A 27,109-nucleotide genomic window follows, 5' to 3' on the forward strand; every position below is an offset into this window, starting at 1 on the left:
ATTCTTTTATTCTTTTCTTTTTTGTAAAAGTTTCACTTTATTACCAAGTACCAACCAACCGAAACAAAGTACACATATAAACAACAAAAGGCAGAAACAAAGGCAGCCCCAAGTACACGTATAAACAACAAAAGATGGGCCAGAAACAAAATAAAACACAACAGGAGCCAATCAACAGATAGGCCCAAACCAAAGCTACACAACAGAGTCTGGAAACTTCTATTATATTCCCCGCCTCCCTTGCTCTACAAGATCCATCCAATACCTTTCCCACCACCAAGCATTGCCTCATTGGATGCACCTTCCAACTCCTATACGCTCCTCGAGCACTGCCATAAATCCGTGGAAACTCACGAATGACACTGCCGGTAAAAGCAGACAACATAGAGAAAGTGGTGGTGTTGGAAACACCCGAGCCGGTGTAAATATTGGAACTCTACACACGAACTCAACATTATGCATGGCAAAAGTTCAGAATATGAATGATTTAGGAAAAGGGATGCCCACAAAGGTAGAGGAACGGAAGATATTAGTAAAGCAATAGGAGGAACAACACAGTAGAAACCAAGAAAAAGAATAGAAAGAAAGAAACGGGGGTAAGGCGACCAATCTGAGCCGAAGCTAGGGTCTGCGCCACCGTGAATTTCTGCAGATTAAAAACCTCACACTAAAATGAGAAGAACTCTTACCACTGAGAGAAAGACTCACTCGAAGAGAGAGGGATTTTGTTAACTATTAAATAGCTTTGTTTGAGCTATTATCATTTAGCCCCTTTTTTCAAACCAACAACAACAACAACAACAAAGCCTTTTCCCACTAAGTGGGGTCGGCTATATGAATCCTAGAACGCCATTGCGCTCGGTTTTGTGTCATGTCCTCCGTTAGATCCAAGTACTCTAAGTCTTTTCTTAGAGTCTCTTCCAAAGTTTTCCTAGGTCTTCCTCTACCCCTTCGGCCCTGAACCTCTGTCCCGTAGTCACATCTTCGAACCGGAGCGTCAGTCGGCCTTCTTTGCACATGTCCAAATCACCGGAGCTGAATTTCTCTCATCTTTCCTACAATTTCGGCTACTCCTACTTTACCTCGGATATCCTCATTCCCAATCTTATCCTTTCTCGTGTGCCCACACATCCCACGAAGCATCCTCATCTTCGCTACACCCATTTTGTGTATGTGTTGATGCTTCACCGCCCAACATTTTGTGCCATACAACATCGCTGGCCTTATTGCCATCCTATAAAATTTTCCCTTGAGCTTCAGTGGCCTACGACGGTCACACAACACGTCGGATGCACTCTTACACTTCATCCATCCAGCTCGTATTCTATGGTTGAGATCTCCATCTAATTCTCCGTTCTCTTGCAAGATAGATCCTAGGTAGCGAAAACGGTCGCTTTTTGTAATCTTCGCTAGATTGCTCCGGTCATTAGTGTGGATAAGTATATAAATGGATAGAGATAGGAAAGCAAACACAAGATGTACGTGGTTCACCCAGATTGGCTACGTCCACGGAATAGAAGAGTTCTCATTAATTGTGAAGGGTTTACACAAGTACATAGGTTCAAGCTCTCCTTTAGTGAGTACAAGTGAATGATTTAGTACAAATGACATTAGGAAATATTGTGGGAGAATGATCTCGTAATCACGAAACTTCTAAGTATCGGAGTGTGGTGTCGTCTTGACTTGCCTTATCTGTCTCATAGGTAGATGTGGCATCTTCTCTGGAAGTACTCTTCCTCCATCCAGGGGTGATATCTTTAACTGGTGGAGATGCACAAGGTAATGTATCAATTTCACTTGAAGCTTACTTGTAGTTTCAGGCTTGGTCAAGCGCGATACAAACCATGTAGTAGGAGTCCCCCAAGTCGCCGAGCTAAGGGGTCTGCTGAAAGAGGTGACAGACAAGGTAAGCAATCAGAGCTCCGATTGATTGTTCACCTTCTCCCCATCTTGCAGCAGCATGAAGGATAAAGAGAAGAAAAATGAGAAGAGATGATATGAGATACTTTTGCTTTTGAAGAAGTAACTTTCCACAGGCTTATTCTTGAACTGAGCTGGAGGGTTTTCTGGTTTCCTCCAGAGTATAAGGCCGACTGAAGAATTTGAGGGTCAAAACAAGTCCATCAAATCTAGAGTACGTTCCACCCTGCTGATATGGGATACTTTTGCTTTTGACAGAGTAATGGATGTATCGGCACGTGTGCTGTTACGCTTGTCTCCACATGCTTCCTTGTATCCTTCGCACTTGCCCTATCTGTTCCTCAAGCAGATGCGGAATCTTCCCTGGAAACATAAGATGTTGAAGATGAGTACTCGAGAGCAATGCCAGGTAAGTAATCAGGTAAGGGGTTCCAGGCAGTCAGTTCCTGGCTGAAAGCTTGATTCCAAGTGCTGACTGATTGCTCTCTTTCTCCTTGTCTTGCAGGTAAAAACAAGGCCAAAGGAAAAGACAGGGAAAAAGCATGATATGGGATACTCTTGCTTTTAACCCTGATGATATGAGATATTCTTGCTCTAGTATAGCTTGTTTGCAGAGGTATTATCGGGGGGAAAGAAAGCTGAATATTTCGAAAGGATTCGTTGGGAGTGCCCTCTCAGATATGATGAAGGGTTGAGCATTTTTTCAGGTCTGCCTGTCCGTTGGGGATGGAGGTCGACATATATAGGAGTCTCCCTAACAACAAGTAGTAATGCTATTCCTTTACCCTGCTTGGTCATAGCACGGTAGTGGGAACTGCCAGTTTCACATGTTTTAACTCTGTCAGAGCACTTTGAAAAAGTGGTCTGTGGTATCTGGCTCTCGAGATTCGGAGAACGATGCCTCTTCGATTTTTGAGAAAGCAATCATGCTGGGGGTCTGGCTCTCGAGATTCGGAGAGCAGTGTATCTTCGATTTTTGAGGAAGTAATCATGTTGGGAGTCTGGCTCTCGAGATACGGAGGGCGGTGCCTCTTCGATTTTGGAGCAAGCAATCCTGTTGGGAGTGTTGTCTCGAATGTGAGTAAAGGTTGGGCATGTTTGCTAGTCTACCTTGCCACGAAGCACAAAGGTTGACACACAGGGACTTTCCAATTATCCAGCAATGGTACTGTTCCTTTACCCTCTCTTCGCTTTTGAGAAAGTAGTCATGTTGGGAGTCTGGCTCTCGAGATTCGGAGGACGGTGCCTCTTCGATTTTGGAGCAAGCAATCTTGTTGGGAGTGTTTTCTCGAATGTGAGTAAAGGTTGGGCATGTTTGCTAGTCTACCTTGCCACGAAGCACAGAGGTTGACACACAGGGACTTTCCAATTATCCAGCAGTGGTACTGTTCCTTTACCCTTGTGGGTAATAATATGGTAGCTAGACCTTCAAAATTTATGTGTCTAAACTTTGTTAGTGCTGTTTCTTTGCTATTCTTTTACCTTTCTTGGTCAGAGCGATGTAGTGGGAGCTGCAAGCTTCACGTGCTCAACTTTGGCAGAGAACTTTGGCAAAGTTATCTGTGGTACCCATGAGCTATTGTTGCGTGTGGGAAGTGGGTGATTGAACAGTAAGATTCATGTGCTTTCTACTTCACCAGAAGTCTTCGACAGAATGCCCATAATTTCTGCAAAGCTGAGTGTGCGTGTGACAGGTGCTGACAAGGCTAGAAAAGTAGGTGCCTCTTCGATTTCTGAGATCGGCCCTCGTGGTCTCTGAGCAGCCCAGCTTTTGAGAAAGCGAGCGCCTCTTCGATTGATTCGGAGAACGATGCCTCATCGATTTTTGAGAAAGCAATCATGCTGGGGGTCTGGCTCTCGAAGATTCGGGGAGCAGTGTCTCTTCGATTTTTGGGAAAGTAATCATGTTGGGAGTCTGGCTCTCGAGATTCGGAGGGCGGTGCCTCTTCGATTTTGGAGCAAACAATCTTGTTGGGAGTGTTTTCTCGAATGTGAGTAAAGGTTGGGCATGTTTGCTAGTCTACCTTGCCACAAAGCACAGAGGTTGATACACAGGGACTTTCCAATTATCCAGCAATGGTACTGTTCCTTTACCCTCTCTTTGATTTTTAAGAAAGTAGTCATGTTAGGAGTCTGGCTCTCGAGATTCGGAGGACGGTGCCTCTTCGATTTTGGAGCAAGCAATCTTATTGGGAGTGTTTTCTCGAATGTGAGTAAAGGTTGGGCATGTTTGCTAGTCTACCTTGCCACGAAGCACAGAGGTTGACACACAGGGACTTTCCAATTATCCAGCAGTGGTACTGTTTCTTTACCCTTGTGGGTAATAATATGGTAGCTAGACCTTCAAAATTTATGGGTCTGAACTTTGTTAGTGCTGTTTCTTTGCTATTCTTTTACCCTTCTTGGTCAGAGTGATGTAGTGGGAGCTGCAAGCTTCACGTGCTCAACTTTGGCAGAGAACTTTGGCAAAGTTATCTGTGGTACCCATGAGCTATTGTTGCGTGTGGGAAGTGGGTGATTGAACAGTAAGATTCATGTGTTTTCTACTTCCCCAGAAGTCTTCGACAGAATGCCCATAATTTCCGCAAAGCTGAGTGTGCGTGTGACAGGTGCTGACAAGGCTGGAAAAGTAGGTGCCTCTTCGATTTCTGAGATCGGCCCTCGTGGTCTCTGGGGAGCCCAGCTTTTGAGAAAGCGAGCGCCTCTTCGATTTCTGAGATCGGCCTTCGTGGTCTTTGAGCAGCCCAACTTTTGAGAAAGCAAACGCCTCTTCGATTTCTGAGCAGGCGCCTCTTCGATTTCTGAAGCTCCGTCGAGTGCAGATTTTTATAGGGGCTGGCATTAAGTTCCAAAGCACACTTGAATCTCCACCAGTAGAAGCTTCATTCTTGCACTTCTAAGATCTTGATTTGTCCGACCTCTTCTCTCTTCAACACCTTTGAAAATGTCTGGCCCCTCCGACCGTCGTTTTGACTTGAACCTTGTTGAAGAGGCAGCCCCGCCTTCTCCAGACAACATATGGCGCCCATCCTTCGTCTCCCCTACTGGTCCTCTTACCGTTGGGGATTCCGTGATGAAGAATGATATGACCGCTGCGGTGGTGGCCAGGAACCTTCTCACTCCCAAAGATAACAGACTACTTTCCAAACGGTCTGATGAGTTAGCTGTTAAGGATTCGCTGGCTCTCAGTGTTCAGTGTGCAGGTTCTGTGTCTAATATGGCCCAACGCCTATTTGCTTTAACCCGCTAAGTTGAATCATTGGCGGCTGAAGTGATGAGTCTCAAACAGGAGATTAGAGGACTCAAGCATGAGAATAAACAGTTGCACCGGCTCGCACATGACTATGCTACAAACATGAAGAGGAAGCTTGACCAGATGAAGGAAACTGATGGTCAGGTTTTACTTGATCATCAGAGATTTGTGGGTTTGTTCCAAAGGCATTTATTGCCTTCGTCTTCTGGGGCTGTACCGCGTAATGAAGCTCCGAATGATCAACCTCTGATGCCTCCTCCTTCTAGGGTTCTGTCCAGTACTGAGGCTCCAAATGATCCCCCTCCGGTGCCTTCTCTTTCTGGGGCTCTACCGACTGCTGAGACTTCTCCTAAGCAACCTTTGTGAAGGCTCCCTCTTGTGTGTTTATTTTGACTCATGTATATGTACATATTTGTAGCTTATCGGGGATATCAATAAATAAGCTTTCCTTCATTTCAACGTATTGTGTTAAATACACCAAAGCCTTCTTCGCTAAGTTCTTTGAATTTTCTTTTGTTGAAGCTTGTATGTTGAAGCTTTCTGAGTGGAGCATGTAGGTTGGGGTAGTGTTCCCTTAATTTCCCGAGTGAGGAAAACTTCTCGGTTGGAGACTTGGAAAATCCAAGTCACTGAGTAGGATCGGCTATATGAATCTTAGAACGCCATTGTGCTCGATCCTGTGTCATGTCCTTCGTTAGATCCAAGTACTCTAAGTCTTTTCTTAGAGTCTCTTCCAAAGTTTTCCTAGGTCTTCCTCTACCCCTTCGGCCCTGAACCTCTGTCCCATAGTCGCATCTTCTAATCGGAGCGTCAGTAGGCCTTCTTTGCACATGTCCAAACCACCGTAACCGATTTTCTCTCATATTTCCTTCAATTTCGGCTACTCCTACTTTACCCCGGATATCCTCATTCCTAATCTTATCCTTTCTCGTGTGCCCACACATCCAACGAAGCATCCTCATCTCCGCTACCCCCATTTTGTGTACGTGTTGATGTTTCACCGCCCAACATTCTGTGCCATACAGCATCGCCGGCCTTATTGCCGTCCTATAAAATTTTCCCTTGAGCTTCAGTGGCATACGACGGTCACACAACACGCCGGATGCACTCTTCCACTTCATCCATCCAGCTTGTATTCTATGGTTGAGATCTCCATCTAATTCTCCGTTCTTTTGCAAGATAGATCCTAGGTAACGAAAACGGTCGCTCTTTGGTATTTCTTGATCTCCGATCCTCACCCCTAACTCGTTTTGGCCTCCATTTGCACTGAACTTGCACTCCATATATTCTGTCTTTGATCGGCTTAGGCGAAGACCTTTAGATTCCAACACTTCTCTCCAAAGGTTAAGCTTTGCATTTACCCCTTTCTGAGTTTCATCTATCAACACTATATCGTCTGCGAAAAGCATACACCAAGGAATATCATCTTGAATATGTCCTGTTAACTCATCCATTACCAACGCAAAAAGGTAAGGACTTAAGGATGAGCCTTGATGTAATCCTACAGTTATGGGAAAGCTTTCGGTTTGTCCTTCATGAGTTCTTACGGCAGTCTTTGCTCCTTCATACATATCCTTTATAGCTTGGATATATGCTACTCGTACTCCTTTCTTCTCTAAAATCCTCCAAAGAATGTCTCTTGGGACCCTATCATACGCTTTTTCCAAATCTATAAAGACCATGTGTAAATCCTTTTTCCCATCTCTATATCTTTCCATCAATCTTCGTAAGAGATAGATTGCCTCCATGGTTGAGCGCCCTGGCATGAACCCGAATTGGTTGTCTGAAACCCGTGTCTCTTGCCTCAATCTATGCTTAATGACTCTCTCCCAGAGCTTCATTGTATGACTCATTAGCTTAATACCCCTATAGTTCATGCAATTTTGTACGTCACCCTTATTCTTGTAGATAGGCACCAAAGTGCTCGTTCGCCACTCATTTGGCATCTTCTTCGTTTTCAAAATCCTGTTGAAAAGGTCAGTGAGCCATGTTATACCTGTCTCTCCCAAAAGTTTCCACACTTCGATTGGTATATTGTCTGGGCCTATTGCTTTTTTATGCTTCATCTTCTTCAAAGCTACAACCACTTCTTCCTTCCGGATTCGACGATAAAAGGAGTAGTTTCTACACTCTTCTGAGTTACTCAACTCCCCTAAAGAAGCACTCATTTCATGTCCTTCATTGAAAAGATTATGAAAATAACCTCTCCATCTGTCTTTAACCGCGTTCTCTGTAGCAAGAACCTTTCCATCCTCATCCTTGATGCACCTCACTTGGTTTAGGTCTCTTGTCTTCTTTTCCCTTGCTCTAGATAGTTTATAGATATCCAACTCTCCTTCTTTGGTATCTAGTCGTTTATACATATCGTCGTAAGCCGCTAACTTAGCTTCTCTGACAGCTTTCTTCGCCTCTTGCTTCGCTTTTCTATACCTTTCACCATTTTCATCGGTCCTCTCCTTATATAAGGCTTTACAACATTCCTTCTTAGCCTTCACCTTTGTTTGTACCTCCTCATTCCACCACCAAGATTCCTTTTGGTGTGGGGCAAAGCCCTTGGACTCTCCTAATACCTCTTTTGCTACTTTTCAGATACAACTAGCCATGGAATCCCACATTTGGCTAGCTTCCCCCTCTCTATCCCACACACATTGGGTGATTACCTTCTCTTTGAAAATGACTTGTTTTTCTTCTTTTAGATTCCACCATCTAGTCCTTGGGCACTTCCAAGTCTTGTTCTTTTGTCTTACTCTTTTGATATGTACATCCATCACCAACAAGCGATGTTGATTAGCCACGCTCTCTCCTGGTATAACTTTGCAATCCTTACAAGTTATACGATCCCCTTTCCTCATTAGAAGAAAATCTATTTGTGTTTTTGACGACCCACTCTTGTAGGTGATCACATGTTCTTCTCTCTTCTTAAAGAAGGTGTTGGCTAAGAAGAGATCATATGCCATTGCAAAATCCAAGATAGCTTCCCCATCCTCGTTTCTCTCCCCAAAACCATGGCCACCATGAAAACCTCCATAGTTGCCTGTCTCCCTGCCCACGTGTCCATTTAAATCTCCTCCTATAAATAACTTCTCCGTCTGAGCAATTCCTTGCACCAAGTCTCCAAGATCTTCCCAAAATTTCTCCTTCGAACTCGTATCCAACCCTACTTGAGGTGCGTACGCACTAATCACATTGATAAGTTCTTGTCCTATTACAATCTTGATTGCCATGATTCTATCTCCTACCCTCTTGACATCTACAACATCTTGTACCAAGGTCTTGTCCACGATGATGCCAACACCGTTTCTCGTTCTATTTGTGCCCGAATACCAAAGTTTAAACCCTGAGTTTTCTAGATCCTTTGCCTTACTACCAACCCACTTAGTTTCTTGTAGGCACATAATATTTATCCTTCTCCTCACCATAACTTCCACTACTTCCATAGATTTTCCCGTTAAGGTTCCTATATTCCACGTTCCTAAACGCATTTTGCTCTCTTGAACTCTACCCTTTTGTCCTAGCTTCTTCACCCTCCCCCGTCTAATAGGATCAAAGTACTTCTTTTGTGTGTCCCGAGTAAAGTTGATAGGAGCATATGCTCCCAAACAACTTTGAGTGGAGTCGTTCGAAAAGAAGTTTCTATGGCCCCCTTGCTCATTTAACACTGCATCCGGGTGCCGATGGAGATACAGCGACCCTTGCTCACTTATCACTGTGCTCGGGCCACACAGCGCGCCACTTACGGGTGACGCCCTAGCTTTAGCGCGATTTTGTTCTGGATTCATTTTCATAAGGATTCGACGTGATCATGGAGTGCCGGCTGTCGACTACCTGACGCCCTCCCCCTCCTCCTTTATCCGGGCTTGGGACCGGCCATGTAAGACATAGGCGGAGTTAGCCCCCTTTTTCAAACCAAAAAAAAAAAAAAAAAAAAGCTTATTTGGAATGGACTTGGATTGTCTGTTCTCCCCATCCCATGCTTTTTCCATCCCCTCTTATTTTTGTGATCACGGTTAAACCACGTCAACATTTTATATTTCCATTACTTTTTGTCTTATTATTTTTATAAAAAAAATCAATATAAAATGTTGACGTGGTTTAACCGTGACCACAAAAAATATGAGGGGATGAGAGGGGCATGAGATGAGGAGGGCAGACAATCCAAGTCCATTTGGAATTTAGGACAACTTTGAATTCAATTTCGTGATAATCTGGAGCTCGACAAAAGAATTTCTATTAAAGTTTTTAAATTCTTAGTTGAAAACTTAATAGGTGAAAATGAAACATCGTAATGATTTATTTTGTTTACTGTTGCTTTTTCTTTCTAAAGTGGAATTAAGAATCCTACTTTGTCCTCTCCTTTTACTCTTTAGGCTGTGGATCTTACGGTCCTACCTTACAATTTTAGGTAAAAAATCATTTCGGTACTACATGGTTTTCAGTTTGTTCTTCAGGTTAATTTTTTATATTAATTTGGTCATTGTGTACCTTCCATTGGTAATAATGATTGTTTTTCCCTAAGTTGACCTTATTTATTCCAATGTGTGCTCATTTATGTGCGGCTCATGAGCACATTAATATTACTGAATTTGAACAAACGATCAAAACATAAATATGTACACTAAAACATAAGGATTAAATTGACAATTTTTCAAGTTAAAAATTCGATCGAACCACAAAAATCGCGGTGGGCGAATAAGCTGCTAGAACATGCAACATATACTTATCAGTCAAATGCAACTTATTAAGATTCAAGCTATTGTAATTTGCAGCTATGTTGATACTCAAAGTTGATGTTAAATTATTGCCTTATTGGTTCACTTTCCAAATACTAGGCGCTACCTCTCTTACCGTTTCTGTGAAAGCATATATTCGTGTCAAACATACTATACTAGCCCAAGGATGGATTAATTAAAGGAAATTTTATCAAAAAGCTCTCGGTACTGTTCATTTTAACAAAAATCATATTTTTACACTAAAAAGTTAATGATACTATTCACTTTACCCTTTATTTTGTCTTTATCGTTAAAATTTAAAATTTTCAAGCTCTTTTCATTAGTTTTCCTTTAATTTAAAAGGGAATAAAGCCACAATCATCAAAACTAATTAGCAATGGAAAGGAACGCAATATTCTTGTGTAAAGTTTTGCAAAATTCCTTAATCTTTGGTGAAAGATAACTCTTCATATCCTCACAAATTACACACATATGAGCACGATAAAGCAAATTGAAGCCCCTACATTCTTAGAGTCAGTAGTGCAACAACCTTGGAGTTGGATGGGCTCCTAGTCCGACCTACTTCTTTTCCGACATGGTTTGAAGTAGCTTTTAAAATGGGTGATAGAGATTTCAATTTTCACAAAATATACCGTAAGATTTTAAAATTATACGATTTATACATTTGCTCTCTTTAAACGTTTAATCATCATCAAATTGATGAGTTTTTCTATCAATACAATGCAACACGTAACTAACATAATATCCCATGTAAGAGTCTCAAAGTTCACAATAACATCCGAATCATCACACAGCCAATTAGACTGCATGCAAAAAATGATACAACTTCTATTAAACCTAACATTTTTTCCCGTATGACCTATTGGGTTGTGAATCCGGCCACTGAGATGGACGGCGGCAATAGGCCCAAAATGGCCATGGGGTCCAAAAAACAATCATGCCTTGGTGTATGCCGGTGCGAAATGTTGGGCTAACCCTAACGTACGCCGACTATACCAGCAACTGTTGACATCACTGGTGTCAGTCCAATTCAACAAAAACCGCCGTCATGGAATTTTGTCCTACCGCCTTCTCTCTTGAGATAACTTCAGGAATACGTTTCCCCTTTCTCTTTCTTCCTTATCGATTCATTCCAAGAACGCATGCCACATATACCCCCAGTCGAATGCCAAGTGTACGTACCACAAACTGGATTATATTCTATATATCGGTATATATTTTGGCTATCTGAAACACCATGGAAAAACTCATGTACAGGGGATTTTTATCTGTATTTTATGCAAATAAGTAACGCAGTAATACGATTGACGTGCGAAAGAATATTTTTACAAATAACTTATGAACTGTGACAACCATAACATAATTGGATTTTAGGCTTTGAAAGTTTTACACATCTGTATCAGACGATAAATTTTACATAAGTAAATTTTATAATTGAAACTTTTACACATCTGTATTAGACGATAAATTTTAAATAATTAGATTTTATACTCTCAATTTTGTCAATCGAACACCATATTATATCCGTTACAAATAGTTAAAGAAAGTGAGAATATATCTCGTTTGACCACCTAAATAGAAAAAAATCTAAGCTCAGGAATTCAAGGCCAATTTTAAGTGGGGTTCCACTCTGTTAAGGATGGACTAGGACAGCAGCAAAACAAATTTGGTGTGCACTGTGCAGATCGAGTTGAGAGAGAGTAAGGAGAGAAGATGTCGTGGAAAGAGCACACCAAGGTGGGCAGAGGCTCTTTGGGCACAGCAGATCTGGACTCCCCATCCCCCACCACGAAAACCGACGGCCAATACCAAAACAGGATAAAATTTGATGTACGTAAATATGGAAAAGGATGAGGACGTGGTTGATGCGACAAAAGCTTGTTTAAAATATCGAATAAATGAAAATACAAATATGTAAATTTATGAATATATTTATATCAGTTACTTTAGATTAAAATTATAAAAATTTGCAATATGTAGTATATTAACTTATCGGATTTAGTATAAGATTTTAGAATGAATTTCGAGAATAATGAGTTCACAAATAATCTATTTTCTCACCGGTTTAACATAATCATCTCATTCTATAAAAATATTAATTTTAACCAATATCAAACATAGAGTTAAAAAACACCTGAATAAACTAAAATTACACATTTCTTTATGTCATGTGAGCTTATCAAGGCACAATATAAAAGGTTTACTAGACGGCTAGATATGCACAAATGATGTTTGTGAATTCTATAATCTAACTATTCAAACGCATATACATTTTATACTTCGGTGTAATCCTAGTAGTATATTTATAAATTTTTAGAACCGATTAAACATGTAATTGATCAACAGTCACATAAGATTGAAATTTTTTTGGTGAACTGGAAATCACATTACCAAGGTAAAGATGCCAAAAATTTACAAACGAGGCGTACATAGAGGCAAGCAACTACTAGCTGAAAAATAAAGTCGGGCAACGCAAGGGGATGCAGATTGAAAGTACGCTACAACCTATGCTAATACAAAAGTTTAAGGAGGGCATGGAAGCCTATCGTTGTTAAGTACATGAACAAGGGAAGATGGGGGCCAATCGACCCAGGTGTAATCACACATCTCCCAACATTGTCGCGACGCCAGATGGTTTGACGCCATATTAGCTGATCTTGGGATCCAAGACCAGCGACAGTCTTGAAAGGACTCTCCAAGCTTCTTGCTCTTGATCAAAGCATGAAAGGCCTCCCAACTACCATTTGTCAGAACATTCCTTAGGCAAGAGATAGATTCTAGTGAGTCAGACTCAATAATCACCGAATTTAAGCCCAAGGGAACGCCTAACTCATAGCCTCGCACCCCTTTAGAATAGCCATTGCCTTTGCAACTGCCACAAAAGAAGCATGGAGACTATACCTTCCTGTTGTCACAAACATACCATCAGAATCCCTTACAACCGCTCCAACAAACCTCGAGGTGGAAGAAGGCGCCCGGCTTGCATCCACATTGTACATAAAGAATTGTACATTATCAAATACTACTTAATTCAAAAAAAAAAAAAAAAAACTACTTAACTAATCACGTGATCAAACTACCTTTATTTCTATTGCACAATGCTGAAACCAAATAGAAAGTTTACCTTTTAATAAAATAACGGATTTGGATCCCATCCGGATCCAAATTTATAGGGATCCTAAGGATCTTTATATCTGAGTCATTCATCATACATCGAGCAGTAAAAATCATTTGAATTTTATTATTTAAAATTAAACACAAATAGTACCTAACGAAAACTGACCGTACGATATAGTATATACGATAAATGTCTAGGATGTGAGGATTCATAGAATCCCCATAAAGAGGATCCAGAGAGGGTCCTCATCCTAAAATAACTTTAGTTTGTTCTAAAAATTGCCGAAAAATGGCTTCCTCAACTCGCACCTGCCAGTTCCCTTGGTGATGTTCGGGCTAGATCTGTCCTTTGCACAACTCCCTAGGGCCTTGCCTGTCGGGCAAGGTTTACTATTTGATGTGATGCAATATGAGTTTGCTATTAGTTTGAATGGTGCCCTTGTGGGGCATTTGTTAGGCCTTGAGACTCACAATCAAAACTAATATAAATATGAGCGTGCCACTATTATCTTTTGTATAACAAATTGTTCTTTTTTGTTTTTTAACTGGGTTGATTACTTGTGCCACAAGTTACTTAAACTTCTTGATCTTACAAGGTTGTTACATATGAGTTAAGTCTGTATAAAATTCTTTTTCTTGCCTTGTAAACAAAGACTTTTACTCATGATATTATATGTCCAGATAAAAGGAGTTTAAGGCCCTTCCAACTATTTATTTGATTACAGTTAACACTAAAGACGTAAGGTTAATTAGTTTAGCTAGATTAATCACAAATGAGTTTGGAAAAGCAGTTGAAAATGGTTTACAACACAAAGACAAATGCATTAAACAACAGATCTACTTTACGTAAGTACAAACAAAAGAGACTCGGCCATGATTATAACATTGTCAGGCAAGGTTCATCCTCTTGCAGCCACTTCTCATTGTGTTTTACAAGGGTTGTAATATTTGGGGAATAAAAGGTAAAGCGAGTTTACAAAAAAGGGATTCGATACTACAATGTTAGGAAAAGTAGCTGAGCTTCTAAAACTTGACAAAAGATGGCTTTCTATGACTAAAAGAACAAAGTTTGGACAAACTAAAGCTTTCTGTTTTCTTGCTTGTCTGAGGGTAAAGTGCGATGTCTTTTGATTGATTGGTTTAGTGTTTTTGTCTCTGAGGTCTCTTGCTGCTTTTATAGACATTTTAGCCCAACTGTCCAAGCTTTGCCTTTTAGTGATGTCCTCCGGAACGTGGTGAGTCACCATTTTTATTTACCCATCCACACCCTTGAAAAGTACTTTTTGCTGGGGTGAGCTGCCCTCTGTCGCACATCACTTCTAACATAGGCTTGTTGCCTATTTCTTGGCAAAAATAATTTTTAATTCTTCTTGGGCTGTTACCTTATCCGAGCCCAATTCTCCCTTTGGATTTTGTATTCTTGGGCCTTCACTCTCACCAAGTCCAACTTTAAATATCCGCTCAAACACCAAAAACATCACTTTCCTATTTTGCTCGGGTACATTTCCAATTTTGTCCTAGAAACCAAAATAGTAATATTTACATTAATTCAGCTGTAGTTGGTGTTTCAAATAAAAACACGTTATATAGTACGACTTCCAATATCTCCAAGAGTATCTATCCTCTGCTTCTCCCTCTATATATATAATATCTCTCTCACTCTCTCACTCTCTCACTCTCTCTCTTTCTTTCTTTTGAGTACTATCCTCCATTCAAAATATCTTCACCGAGTCGAACCGAGTCGACACACCCGAGTTGAATAAGCTACAGAAAGGAGAAGAGAGACAGGGTCGGTCAGTTTTCATGTTAAAACGGTAAATTCCTTGAATGGAAATGGTATCCAACAACACAAGTACAACAAAGAAGCAACAAGCAACGGCTGGGAGGAGTTACCGACTGACTGACTAAACTATCAGAGATAGAGCAAGCCGGTGGGGATTCTAATTTCTGTGTAATTAGAAGAAACCCCTCTTTCCTTTTCTTTTCTTTCGAATCCGCTGCTACTTCTAGGGTTAGGGTTTTACATAGAGAGAAACAAGAGAGAGACAGACAGACAGACAGACAGAAATTGAGATCAAGCGAAGAGCAAGTAATTAATGGGGCGAGGGAAGGTGCAGCTGAAGCCAATCGCCGACAAGATCAGGCGGCAAGTGACGTTTTCCAAGCGGAGGAGCGGACTTATCAAGAAGGCACGTGAGCTGTCCGTGCTCTGCAGCGTGGAGGTCGGCCTCGTCATCTTCTCCGCCAAGGGGAGGCTCTACGAGTTCTGTAGCGCCGAGAGGTACGCCCCCTTTAATTTCTTCTTCCTTCCAAGTTTCCACCGCGAATAATTCTTTAGCAAATAGGAACGGGCCAGCTGGCTCTCGAATGATCTTTTCTTCCTTCTTCTGTATGTATCCCTCTGTAGTGCTAGGCTGCTATGTAATTAAAAAATTTACCAATCAATGGATCCATTTATTTTAGTTTTTTATTTTTATTTTTTATTTATTAATTTTATTTTTTATTTTCTGTTGTTGTGTGTGTCATCTTTTCACAACTTCTGTATAATTTTAGTTTGTGTATATCCTCGTCCCTTTGGGGATATGGATGGAAATTTGAAAGAACAAATATCGTTCCCGTATATCTTTAGCTTTCGATATTCTTTGTCCTTGCTTACAGATATGCTTTGTCCTTTGGTTACAAGTGAGAGTTTCGGATTCTGAATTTCCAGCCTTCTCCTATCCTACGCTTCCCATGGTCGCCATTGGACCAAATATCCCACTGACTTAGCTTTCTGTATTATTATTATTATTATTATCATCATCATCATCATCTTCTTACCTCATCCCATGCATGCATGTACAACACTATGGTGTATGTAGTATACAACAGAATAACTGGAGCATCCATCGTCAACCGTTGATAACGTGAACATCTTTATAGCTACGTAATATATATATTAAGATTGAAGCGATCGAAAGATGGTCATCATTAAAGTAATTAAAGTAAGTATTAAAATATGGGTTAGCAGAACCGCCACTTCTCTATAATATGTTTGCATGTCACTATACTACCGACAGTGGTGTCCTTAGAGTAGGGCATAGCTTCACTCTCTTCAAGGGGCCTGTCCTGTGGAGGACCCGAGTTGCTGTTATATGAGTACTATAGATATAGTTAATAAGATAGTGAAGACTCGTACTATACATATCTAGCTAATATTATCCTTTTCTTTGTATCTAGTTCTTACCTAAATAATGTGTGATTCAAATTTACACTTTGATTATTGACTCCAGTAGGACAATAGAACATTGCTCTCTGACTTGAAAAACAATCACATACCTCATCTTATCATCGACTACTTATCACGTACCTCAACCTTTCATAGATTGTCTAATCACATCTAATTTGTGAACACGATGTGATATGGAATCCAAAGTGTGGAAGGGGAAGTAATACTAGCTCTCATAGGTATCTAAAATAGCGAATATTCAATATAATCAACATTTGATCCGATAGGACGTTGTGTGTGATAATTTTTTTGTATGTTGAGATTATAGTACGCACTCATGTATTAATTGTTGTATGTACTGTAAGTCAAATTAGTTTGTGAGTGAATTTATAATACCACGTCAACATGTCAAGTGGTATTTTCATTGCATGAAAGAATTCATTCGATAATTCACTGAAATAGTGTAGGACGATATGTTGAGATGATAAGGATAAGTTTCCATGCATAAGGAGTGCTATGGTAAAGTTAGAGTAAATTGCCATGCATGCACGTCGTGGGCATGTCTGAGTTGAAGTTTGTTTCGCGGCATGACGTGAGTTGGCGAAGCACGTAGTAGAATGGATCATCAGAGCAGTCAATGTCTACTTTTAAGCATATCTGATATCGTATTATAGGGTTAATAGGAGGTGAAGGTCTCCGTCTATTCGTTCGATTTGCACGATTATTGGTGACTTTTGCGTCTAAGAAGTAATTAATTAGCTTGCTCGGGTTTGTTAACCATCTTGAACTTAAAAATAAAAAAATTTAAAAAAATATTAAAGTTGCCCTGTAGTAAGTATATTTGTATAATGATGTTAACTACGAGAATTTAAACATCAACTCTTTCTGCAGAAAGAAGAAAGATGTAGTCAATTCTATGAAGGGCGAAGGTACATAAGTTTATAAAGTTCAATAAAATCTTACGTAGTGTTATAAATATATACCTAGGAAAGAAAGGACCAAGATCAAAATCTACTTCTATATATCGTACTAATATAACTAACTAATATACCTAAGACAAAGGACGAAGATCAAAATCTACTTGTATATTCTTATAATATATGTTGATGCACAAAATCGAGTTGACTTTGGAACAGTGTAAAGTATCAGGGTATGATATTTGCAAGGTTGCTTCGGTCACCAAGTGTGTAAAGAGATAGATAGGGAAGCAAACACAAGATATACGTGGTGCACCCTAAGTTGGGCTACATCCATGAGGGTAGAGCAGTTTTCACTAGTAATATAGAATTTACATGATACCAAGGTTCAAGTACAATCATCATTCGTGAGTTCTAATAATGAATTAAGTACAATAATAGCATTATAATTAATTGTAAGATAATGATCTCCTTTTATAGTTGAGGAGAGTTGCATGCTTCCGTCCGCGGTCAGTGTGGACTCTAGGAGTTTTATTCTGATGTTAACACGTTAAGCATTGTAATTAGTCTCCTGGTTGGAGAAAAACTCTTGTACTTCGGTGACACCCCCTCAACATGAATCCTTCAGTGGATCTCTGAATGTATAAAGTTGACCGGTGCTCGGTAGTTTCGAGATTGGTGAAGTATGATACAAACAATACTCTCGAAATTACCGGCATCCATCAACTATATACCTTCAGAGACCCACTGAAGGATTCGTGTTGAGCATTGTTGCCGAAGCACAAGAGGTTCTCTCTAACCAAAAGGCTAACCACAACGCAACACGTGTCAACATCAGAATAAAAATCTTAAGAGTCACATCAACAGCGGACACGTGACTCTCCTCAGCTATGAAAGGAGAATATTGTCCAATAAATTAATCCCTAATGCTATTATTCTACTTAATTCATTATTAGAACTCACTAATGGTGATTGTGCTTGAATATTAATGACAACTCCTCTACCCTCATGGACATATAGCCCAACTTAGGATTAACTACATATATTTGGTGTTTGTTTTCCTATCTCTATTTACAAAATACTTAACACTTGGCGACCGAAGTAACCTTTCGAAGATCATATACATTGATTATACGTTGTTCCAAAATCAATTTGATTTTTTGCATTAACAACATACCTAAAAGAAAGGATCAAAATCTATGGCATCATTGTTTTTGAGAAGAGATTATCTCCGAATCTCTTTCACCAAGGCCACCGGATCAAGTGATCCGGACCTTTCAAACTTCATCAAACGGTAAAAAATTATTGTAGCTTTTAAGTGGTCAAAACAGGTGGGCCGTAGGATGAAATTTGAAAGGTTCAGATCACTTGATTTGGTAACCTTGGTAGAAGAGATCCGGAGAGGATCTCTTTTCTTTGTTTTTTATGTTGGATATGGCATCATCATTAAAAAAAACAAGAAAATAAAATCTACTATAAAGATGACAATCTAATTAATTTTCTATAAAAAAATATGCTTTTATAAATCCTTTTAATTTTTTTTTTTTTGAAAACCAATCCTTTTAAAAAAAAAAAAAATCGTCTATTACATATGATCTGACTATAAATGTGAAATTAACTAGTATTTATAGGAAAGAACTTTAAGCGTATACTTCATAAAATACAATATATATGTAGATAAGTTATGCATGCATCTAAATAATGTGTATGATGATAATCCACTGACATAGTTAGCGTCCTAGCTTGACCTCATACCTCATAGTCTGCCATCTGGCGTAGAGTAAAGCCAAACCAAATAGTAATTGAGGAATAATTCAACTCCTCACACACTTATTGATGTGTTCGTAAATTTTCAAGCTTAAAACATAGACAATGTAATTAATGACATAGAGCATAGAGGATAGTGAGGATTCACACATGGTCAACTTGCTTTAATACTACGAAAGAAGTTTGACGTTCCACCTTAAAACAACTGATTAGAGGGATCAACTTAGCTCCTTATAAACCTTTGCATGACAAGAAGGTTTTTACATATCCTTATGTGGTATAATTGTTCACAAAGTCACACATACCGTAACATGTGACTACACTCAAACCAAATACGTGGGAACACATCAAATGAATGAGCACATGTGACTGTTGACAACACATATTAGGTAATATATAGTATGTGTGACCGTTTTCACACGTGAGCCAAAGTATTACGATACAATTAAGAAAATTTGAAGAATAGTCCAACTCCTTCTAAAGCCCTTACAAGGTTTATTAACTTTATGATGTGAGACAATATTCTCCAAACCAAGTACTCGATTGCATACCACGTCGTGAACGTCCCTTGGTCTACTATTTACATTATTTTTGCCCCAAACTTAGAGCCCGTTTAAAAATATTCCTTCAGAAAATACTTTTGCTCATAAACACTTTTATTAGAAGCAATTAAAAAGTTCAAACAAATTCAAGTGCTTCTTAAAAATGCAGTTGGAACTCTTGAAGAAGCACTTGGTAGGTGTTTTTTTCATAAAGGCTTTCATAAGTGCTTTTAAAATGTAAAAGCATTAGCTTTTCATGTCACACATTATTAAAACTTCACTTATCATCTGAAAGCGATTTTAGATATTCCTAAAACACTTTCAAGATATGCATTAAACTGCAATGTGAAGTTTAGATTTAATGTTTATCTCCAGTGGAGCAGTATAGGGATAAGGCCCAACTATTTGATCCATCAGTTCTCCCTTGAATCAAGTTTTCATCCTTGGCCCGTTTATCTTGAAGTGTTGCCGTAATGGTCATGGCATTCACATTACATTGAATGGTGAAATACCAACAACAAAGTCTTATTCCTATACTGCCGTAATGTTTATAACCTTCTTGGGGGATTTACCATATGCATGGAATGGTGAAATACCAACAACAAAGTCTTATTCTACTAAGCGGGGATGGTTGTATGAATTCTACAACGTCAGTGGGCTCGGTTTTACACCAAGTCGTCGGTTAGCTCCAAATACTTCATGTCTTTTCTTAAAGTCTCTTTCTAAATCTTCCTAGATCTTTCTCTATCCCTTTTACCTTGAGCATCTGTCTCATAATGCATGCAATGGTGAACACCTAAAATTCGTATTCTTCTAATAGTTACATGTATAGGCTTTGTAGGCACCGTCTTACTTCGATACTACTAAGGGAAATGTCTAATATATAGGTCTCATAATGGAGAGAGAGAGAGAGAGAGAGCAGCCCTCATGAGTTTTTAATATCTTTTTTCTTTTAATAAATGATATTATCTATACTAGAGAGAGGGAGTGTGCTTAGCCTCACAATGGGCTAGTAATAATATGAAAACACTTACAAGGGAAGAGGAATATTACTAGACTTGTAATACTAAGTGGGTACATGAGGTTTTATGAAAACACTAGTCGCATAAATTAGTCGGACAACTTTAAACCTACAACAAGGATACAAGAAAGAGCTCCCATAAAAAATAAAGAAAATGGATGAAAAGACTAGTTAGTTAATAAGGGATTGAGAAAGTAATGAAAAAGACAAAAACACATTGTCATGAAACTCATTTCCTCTTTTTCCAAAGAGAATCGATCTTTAGAGATTCTTCCAACTCATATGGGTTAACATCCACCAAATGTCATTCTTTGTAGAACAAAATTCTACTTCTATCCCTATTGTTTCAATTTTATTCTGTTTTGGTCCCTATTGTTTCCTATCATGTTTCAATTCAAGGATATCTATTAATTTTAGCTCTGATACCAAGTTAGATTATAAACGCTCAATGCACAATCAATTGGAAATACGTGGAAACGTCAAGTTCTTTTAAGTACTTAATGCAAAAGATACTCCCAGCATGCCACAACTCTCACTTACCTAGGAGCAAGTGTTTTTGTTTGTCCTAAGATGTGCTTAACCTACTATATATATTATAGTGTAAGTATCTAAAATACAATTGGCAATCGCGACGAGGTCCAAAGGACCTTTTAATATCTAATGCCAAACTTTCATCTCTAATGTGAGATACTCTCAAGGACACACACAAAAGTCGAGGTTCATAGGTTAGAATTTCATATCTATTTGGAACATGGCTAAACTAGAAGGGAATATGGACATGTGTTGGAGAGTTGACCCACCGTGAAAAAAAGAAGCTTTATCTTCATTGCTTATTTATCTTGTACCTTTTTGCTCTTGACAATTGATTTAGGTTGGATACTCACAATCTAATATAGTATCAAAGTTGCTATTCTTAAGTCCAATCATCACTCATTACATTTTTCCATTCGGTGTTTTGAAAGGGTCCGTGTTGCTATTCTTAATTCCCACATGAAAGGGTCCGTGTTTTGAAATTTTATACAATAGAAAAGGAAGCTTTGACCTACCTCTTGTGTCCATTCGGTTTTCCACAAGTTTGTGAATATTGGTGGTCGAACTCATTCACTAGCTTGCTCGCAACAAATGGAATCGTAGCAAAAAGACAACGCTTGAGATCCGGACTCACTTGAGGGCAATTAGATTTTGGAGTTTAATGCTTTTGGACCACGAAGGAGCTAGCATTTAAATTGCGAATAATGACATTTTGAATTGGGATAGCTCCAAGCTCGCCATGTGAAGATTGTGACTTAGGCTATGCTTGGATTAGGAATTTGCAAGTGTCAAGCAATTTAGGTTATATAAGTTAGAAATGCTCTACAACATAGTAGACGAAGGATTTTGAATGAGTTAGATACAATGCGTTAAGGTTATGTTTGTGTGAGGAACTTGCAAGTTCTAAGGGATTGAGGCCGAATTGTAAGAGAAAGACTACAAAATGGGAGAGGTAGGGGTTTAGAAATATAATTCATTGGTATTACAAATATATGTGAGAAGGATTTTCAAATCACTTTTGGAATGATCATTAGCATACGATACATGCTTTTGTAATGACTAAAAGAGATGTACAAATGGTTACTTCATATGAGTCATTTCTTAATACTTTGTTTATCGTTATAATGATCATATACTGTATTTCAAATTCCTCATACTAATAGTACGTAGTACATTTTTTTCTTTTTTTTGTTCTAAATCCCTTGATATCTCACATGCATGGACTCCACTATTAGGAATAGTAAGCCGATTTCGTTTTTTTTTATTTATTAAAAGATCATTGAAATGTTTGACATGAGTAAGGAGTGGACCCCTTTTGAGGCTTCATATATTTGCATTACATAGCCAGCCCTAGGCCTCCTTTTCTATACGGGTGTGTGTTGAGAGTAACAATTTTAAATCCAGAAAATGAGATGTTTTGCATGTGCTTATAAGTAATTGACCTACTCTCATATTACCAATTGGTTTGTGGTGTAACCTCAACTTCTTCATGGTATCAAAGTAGGTTGTCTCATGTGTGAAGCTCAGCGGCCACACGCTCTTGATGTCACCCTATTTGAAAAACCCGCAACACCCGATGGAGCGTGTTGAGAGTAACAATCCCACATCGAAAAAAGTTGAAACCTTGCATGTGTTAATAAGTAATTGGTCTACCCATCATATCACTAATTGGATTTATAGTGAAACCTCAACTTCTTCTAGGGTTTTGGAGTTGGGGCGTGTCTGTTTGTGCATGCTTCTTGACAATTAGACTTATTTACGAAATTCCACATTTCTTAATTCACTGTTAATCACTAGCCCTAGATGTTTTATTTCAATTTAATCCTACCTTTTAGATGAATTATATTCGTTCAAATGGCATCTTTTGTCGTGTAAGTATATCATGGATTATTTGTTTCTGTCATGTTAATCAGTGCATAAAATAATCTTGCTTCTGATATATATATTTTTTCTTGTGACCCTTATCTACAGTTTTGAAAAGCTTCTGGAGCGTTACCAGGTACATAATGATGAGGAGATTGCTGCTGCCAAGACTGCTGATGGTACTGACAAGGTTAGTCAAACGTTTAACCCTGCGTAAAATGAACAGGATTATATCCTTGTAGTTAACAATTCTTGTTATTTTCACTTGTAAGATGTAATCTTCTTTGAAACCTTAGTATATGAGAAACCTGCCAGGAATCAAACACGCAATCACCATCTGAGCAAGATTGGATTAATAAGCATACTTATCAACAGTGTGTGAATTTGAAATCATAAATTGGATTCACCTATATGTTAATCTACCAAGTTATCGAGCTCGGTGAAAAACTAAGTTTGATGTACGTTGTTGGTCAAATTTTTATCCATTTAAGCTTTTGTGGTCACTGTCTACATGGTAACACAGCCCACCTTGCAAGTGTCCTGTATTAGCTCCCCTCCCCAACTTCACTGTTTGTTTGTAAGGTGCAGGTGAAAAAGTAAGCTTGTCCATTGCTTCCCAATTATGTGTAGTTTCACTCCATAACTGTGAGAATCGGAAGATTTGTTCCCCAGAGCTTATTAGAAGTTGGGGCCTCTGCCCTTATTTCCAATTGATCTCAGGATTAAACTTCCACTTCCTTCATGGTATCGGAGTTGGTTAGTCTATATGTGAAGCCCAAAGGCCATACCTGTTCTAGGTCACCCGGTTAATTTGTCCATGCGTTGTGCTTTAAGTTTCATCAATGTTAGAAGGTGTGTGAGGATGAGACGAGTTCCTTCTAGTCACAACCTATTTAGGAATAGACAAAGTCTTTGTCGTTGTAGCCTTATTTCGGGAGTCCAACTTGGCTCACATGTAAAACTCTATGATCACATGTGCTCCAAGTTACTTCATATGTGTTGTCCACATGATTAGCTTGACTGCCTCTAGACATTGGAGGCATGTGAGGATATGCGAAAGCTATTTCTTAGAAAGTTAAGGGTGAAGCTCAACTTCTTCCATGATATAAGTGCAACTTAGCCCACTTTTGACCTTACCCAGCCACACGTGCTCAAGCGAGTCCTTCGATTTCAATATGTGATGCTCCTATGTTTTACTTGATCGTCGTCACACGTGAAGCACATGTGAAGATATAGAAAGGTGTCTCATATTGAAAAGTTTAGAAATCCTAAACATCCTTATAATGAGTTAGACTACTTCTCCCGTAATCTCAACTTCCATCATAGTATAGAATAAGTTATCCAACATTTGAAGCCATATGGCCACATGTGCTCCAAATCAGATACTGTTCTTATGTGTTGTGCGAACCTTGCTACAGGTGAGGAGCATGTGAAGATGTGAAGATGTGAAACTTTGTAGAGTTAAGAAACCTTGCATAAGCTTATAAGAGGTTGGCCTACTTACCCCCTGCCATTAGGTTTCCTGATAGAATCTCAAGGCCCGTCATTGCGGTCGCTTCTTAGTCTCCAGATGCTCTCAAGCCCTTGCCCTTGTGTTAGATGGGGAGTACCAATTGCTTCCCAATCATGCCTAATTTCACTCCACCAATGTGTTAAACTCTGCCAAGCCAATGTGGTAAACTCTGTCAAGTCTCAACCAACTCTACTAGTCTTCTTAACCTACATCATGCATGATTTTTTCCTTGATTTAATTTCTAGTATGTCTTGTCACTCTAAATGCGATACTTTGCACCTCAATAAATATGAAAAATATCATTTTCCATTCTTTTTAACAGAAGTCACTCTTAACATTTGTATCAGATCCGGACAACCAATTTACTGTATTTGTTAGGACTTAAAGTTTTGTATCACTGTCAAAATAATTACAAAAGCCAGTAGCAATACTTTCAGCCTATGTTCTCTGGATAAGAATGGAGGTTTATCATTTACCACATCGTCTCTTCTCACATCCTGCTAATCTCGGCTGCAGAACCATAATTCAGAAAGCAGTGGTCTCCGCACAGGCGCTAACCGATCTCTGAAAATATTTAAACGGTAAGTATCATGTACAGAAGCTTCATTACATTGCACCCACGTGACTTATATCTGATGACTTATATCTGATTATGTTCTTGCAGCGATATGGAAACACAAGACATTGATAATCTAGATGTTCCAGAGCTCACCCAGCTTGAGAAGGAATTGGATGCAGTTCTACGACAAACAAGATCAATAAAGGTTTGTTAACTAGTTCGTATTCTGGTTTACTGAGACAGAACATGGAAAAAGAACCTAAAAATAGCATTATGGTTTCACTCAGACTGGTTTCAATGGCTCAAGTACCTATTTTCGAATACAAACCTGCATATATAGTTTCTTTTTCTTGCTGGGATTTCGTCGATGATCAATAATGTTTGAAATGTCTCTTCTCTTTTGTTATATGCTATTGTCCTTGAGTTTTGGAAGTGGTAAATCCTGTGAAGAGTATTAATTTCTGGACAATTGTGATGGTAGTAAGTTCTGTTGTTTCCATGATATCCAGGTGTTTCTTCAGGTTTTGAGTAAAGTTTGAACTACAAAATATATGATTCATCCATATTAGCGAGATTGTCTCTCTCCAAAATCTCTCCGTAATCTTCTAGATTAGGTTCACTGTATGTTGTAAATTTGTGAATGAATGAAAAATAAAAGTCCTTTTTCTTCACAGTATCAGCTTAGATTTAGGCTCTCTCTCATCAGACACCCTAGTCGATCCTCCCTGTTCAATCTTATGGCTAACGTACAATTCTTCCTCATCTTTCTCCCCTGCCCCAGTTCACTTTTCCGGCCCCAACACAGCCAGTTTTATCCATGGCACTGTACTTTTATGTGTAACGGGGAAAGGGGTTCTAATCTTTCTCCCCTGCCTCATTTTTGTTGCTTCATTTTTTTGTTGTGTGTACATTAAGATCGACTATGTTGGTTCACTTAATATTTTTCTTATATTCTCAGTTGTTTGATCACTGAATTTCTGCTGGTGCCATATTTATATCCATATTTTCTACGTCACTGAATTGTAATTGGTGCAATTGATATGTTGGTGTAAATATTTATGCATGGCTCTAAATCTGAACAGGAAAAACAGATGAAAGAAGAGAAGGTTCGCTTGGAAAATGAGGTATATAAATATAATTATATATTTGTGGAGTTGTTGAAGAAATTAAGGTAGAAATTGTGACAGAAAAGCAAGTTAAATATATACCTAGTACTCAGTCACTTGATGGCTTTAATTTTTCAGATTGCAGCACTGAAGCTGAAGGAGCAGCAGAGCAAGGACCGAGCTGCCGATGAGGAAGCGGATCGGCAGAGCACTTCCGCCGCTAATAACACCACCACCACCACCAACAACAGCCGCAGCAGCGAAGACTATGTTCCGGCCACCATACTACAGTTGTTTTAACTACTTTTCCAGGGGTGTAGGCAACTTATGTACTATATTGTACATGTGGCAATAACTCAGGTTGCCCTGTCCACCAACTGCGGTGACATCTGTCGAGACTGAGACGTCCCGCCGAGTGGACCCCGCCGCTCTGTGTTTGAGATTATGTGTCGTGTGATATCGTGTATGACTTGTATTAGCTCCACTTGACTTTGTAATGTAAGGACACTATGTTTTATTATTATTATTATTATTATTATTATTATTATATTTTAATATTTATGTATTTGGGTACGTGTGTACACGTAGTGTTTAAAATATTGATGGCTGTGAAGATATCTGTAAATTTGTGAAATATTGACGGATATATTGATATCGGTTGCTTTTGATGTAAATGATATGAATTTAAAATGAAAATTTAGGAAATGTCAAACACTGATTTAGATGAAATATAACAATTTTTTCTATTTAACTGATATGTCAGAAATATGGACGAAATATGTCGATCTTAGCAAGTATGTCTTGTGCAAGTATGATCTATGAATTGAGACTTACAAAATAGAGAGTTCAGATCGTTGAAGTTCGTTGCAGAATGTGTCCCACACATAATTCTCATTTTTTGAATAAAATGAGGATCACTTCCCTTAAAGGGTATGTATTTTGTAACTATATTATGTGATGGTTGGTAATTAAATCTTATTTACTGATTTTAAAGAAAGAATTTAATCATCAATCATCACATTGTATGGTCTGAAAATGAACCAATAAGGACTGAAAATGAAC

General features: G+C 38.9%; 1 protein-coding gene and 1 long non-coding RNA gene across 2 annotated transcripts; one reads left to right on the forward strand and one right to left on the reverse strand.

Annotated features, from left to right (window-relative positions):
- Positions 1 to 14,639: 14,639 nt before the first annotated feature.
- LOC114826851 (protein VERNALIZATION 1) lies at positions 14,640 to 26,721 on the forward strand. Its single transcript, XM_029107633.2, has 6 exons — positions 14,640 to 15,301; positions 22,978 to 23,059; positions 24,899 to 24,963; positions 25,047 to 25,146; positions 26,024 to 26,065; positions 26,186 to 26,721. The coding sequence occupies exons 1-6, from the start codon at positions 15,117 to 15,119 to the stop codon at positions 26,345 to 26,347; spliced, it is 636 nt and encodes a 211-aa protein (XP_028963466.1). The 5' UTR covers positions 14,640 to 15,116; the 3' UTR covers positions 26,348 to 26,721.
- Positions 22,931 to 25,039, reverse strand: LOC114826852 (uncharacterized). The gene is made up of 3 exons (XR_003775860.2): positions 24,859 to 25,039; positions 24,374 to 24,528; positions 22,931 to 23,177 (listed from the first exon to the last, which is right to left on the reverse strand). It is a non-coding gene; the product is annotated as an uncharacterized lncRNA (long non-coding RNA).
- Positions 26,722 to 27,109: the final 388 nt, after the last annotated feature.

The sequence above is a fragment of the Malus domestica genome, chromosome 09 (assembly GCF_042453785.1).
Source record: "Malus domestica chromosome 09, GDT2T_hap1".
In the NCBI taxonomy this organism is placed as follows: Eukaryota; Viridiplantae; Streptophyta; class Magnoliopsida; order Rosales; family Rosaceae; genus Malus; species Malus domestica.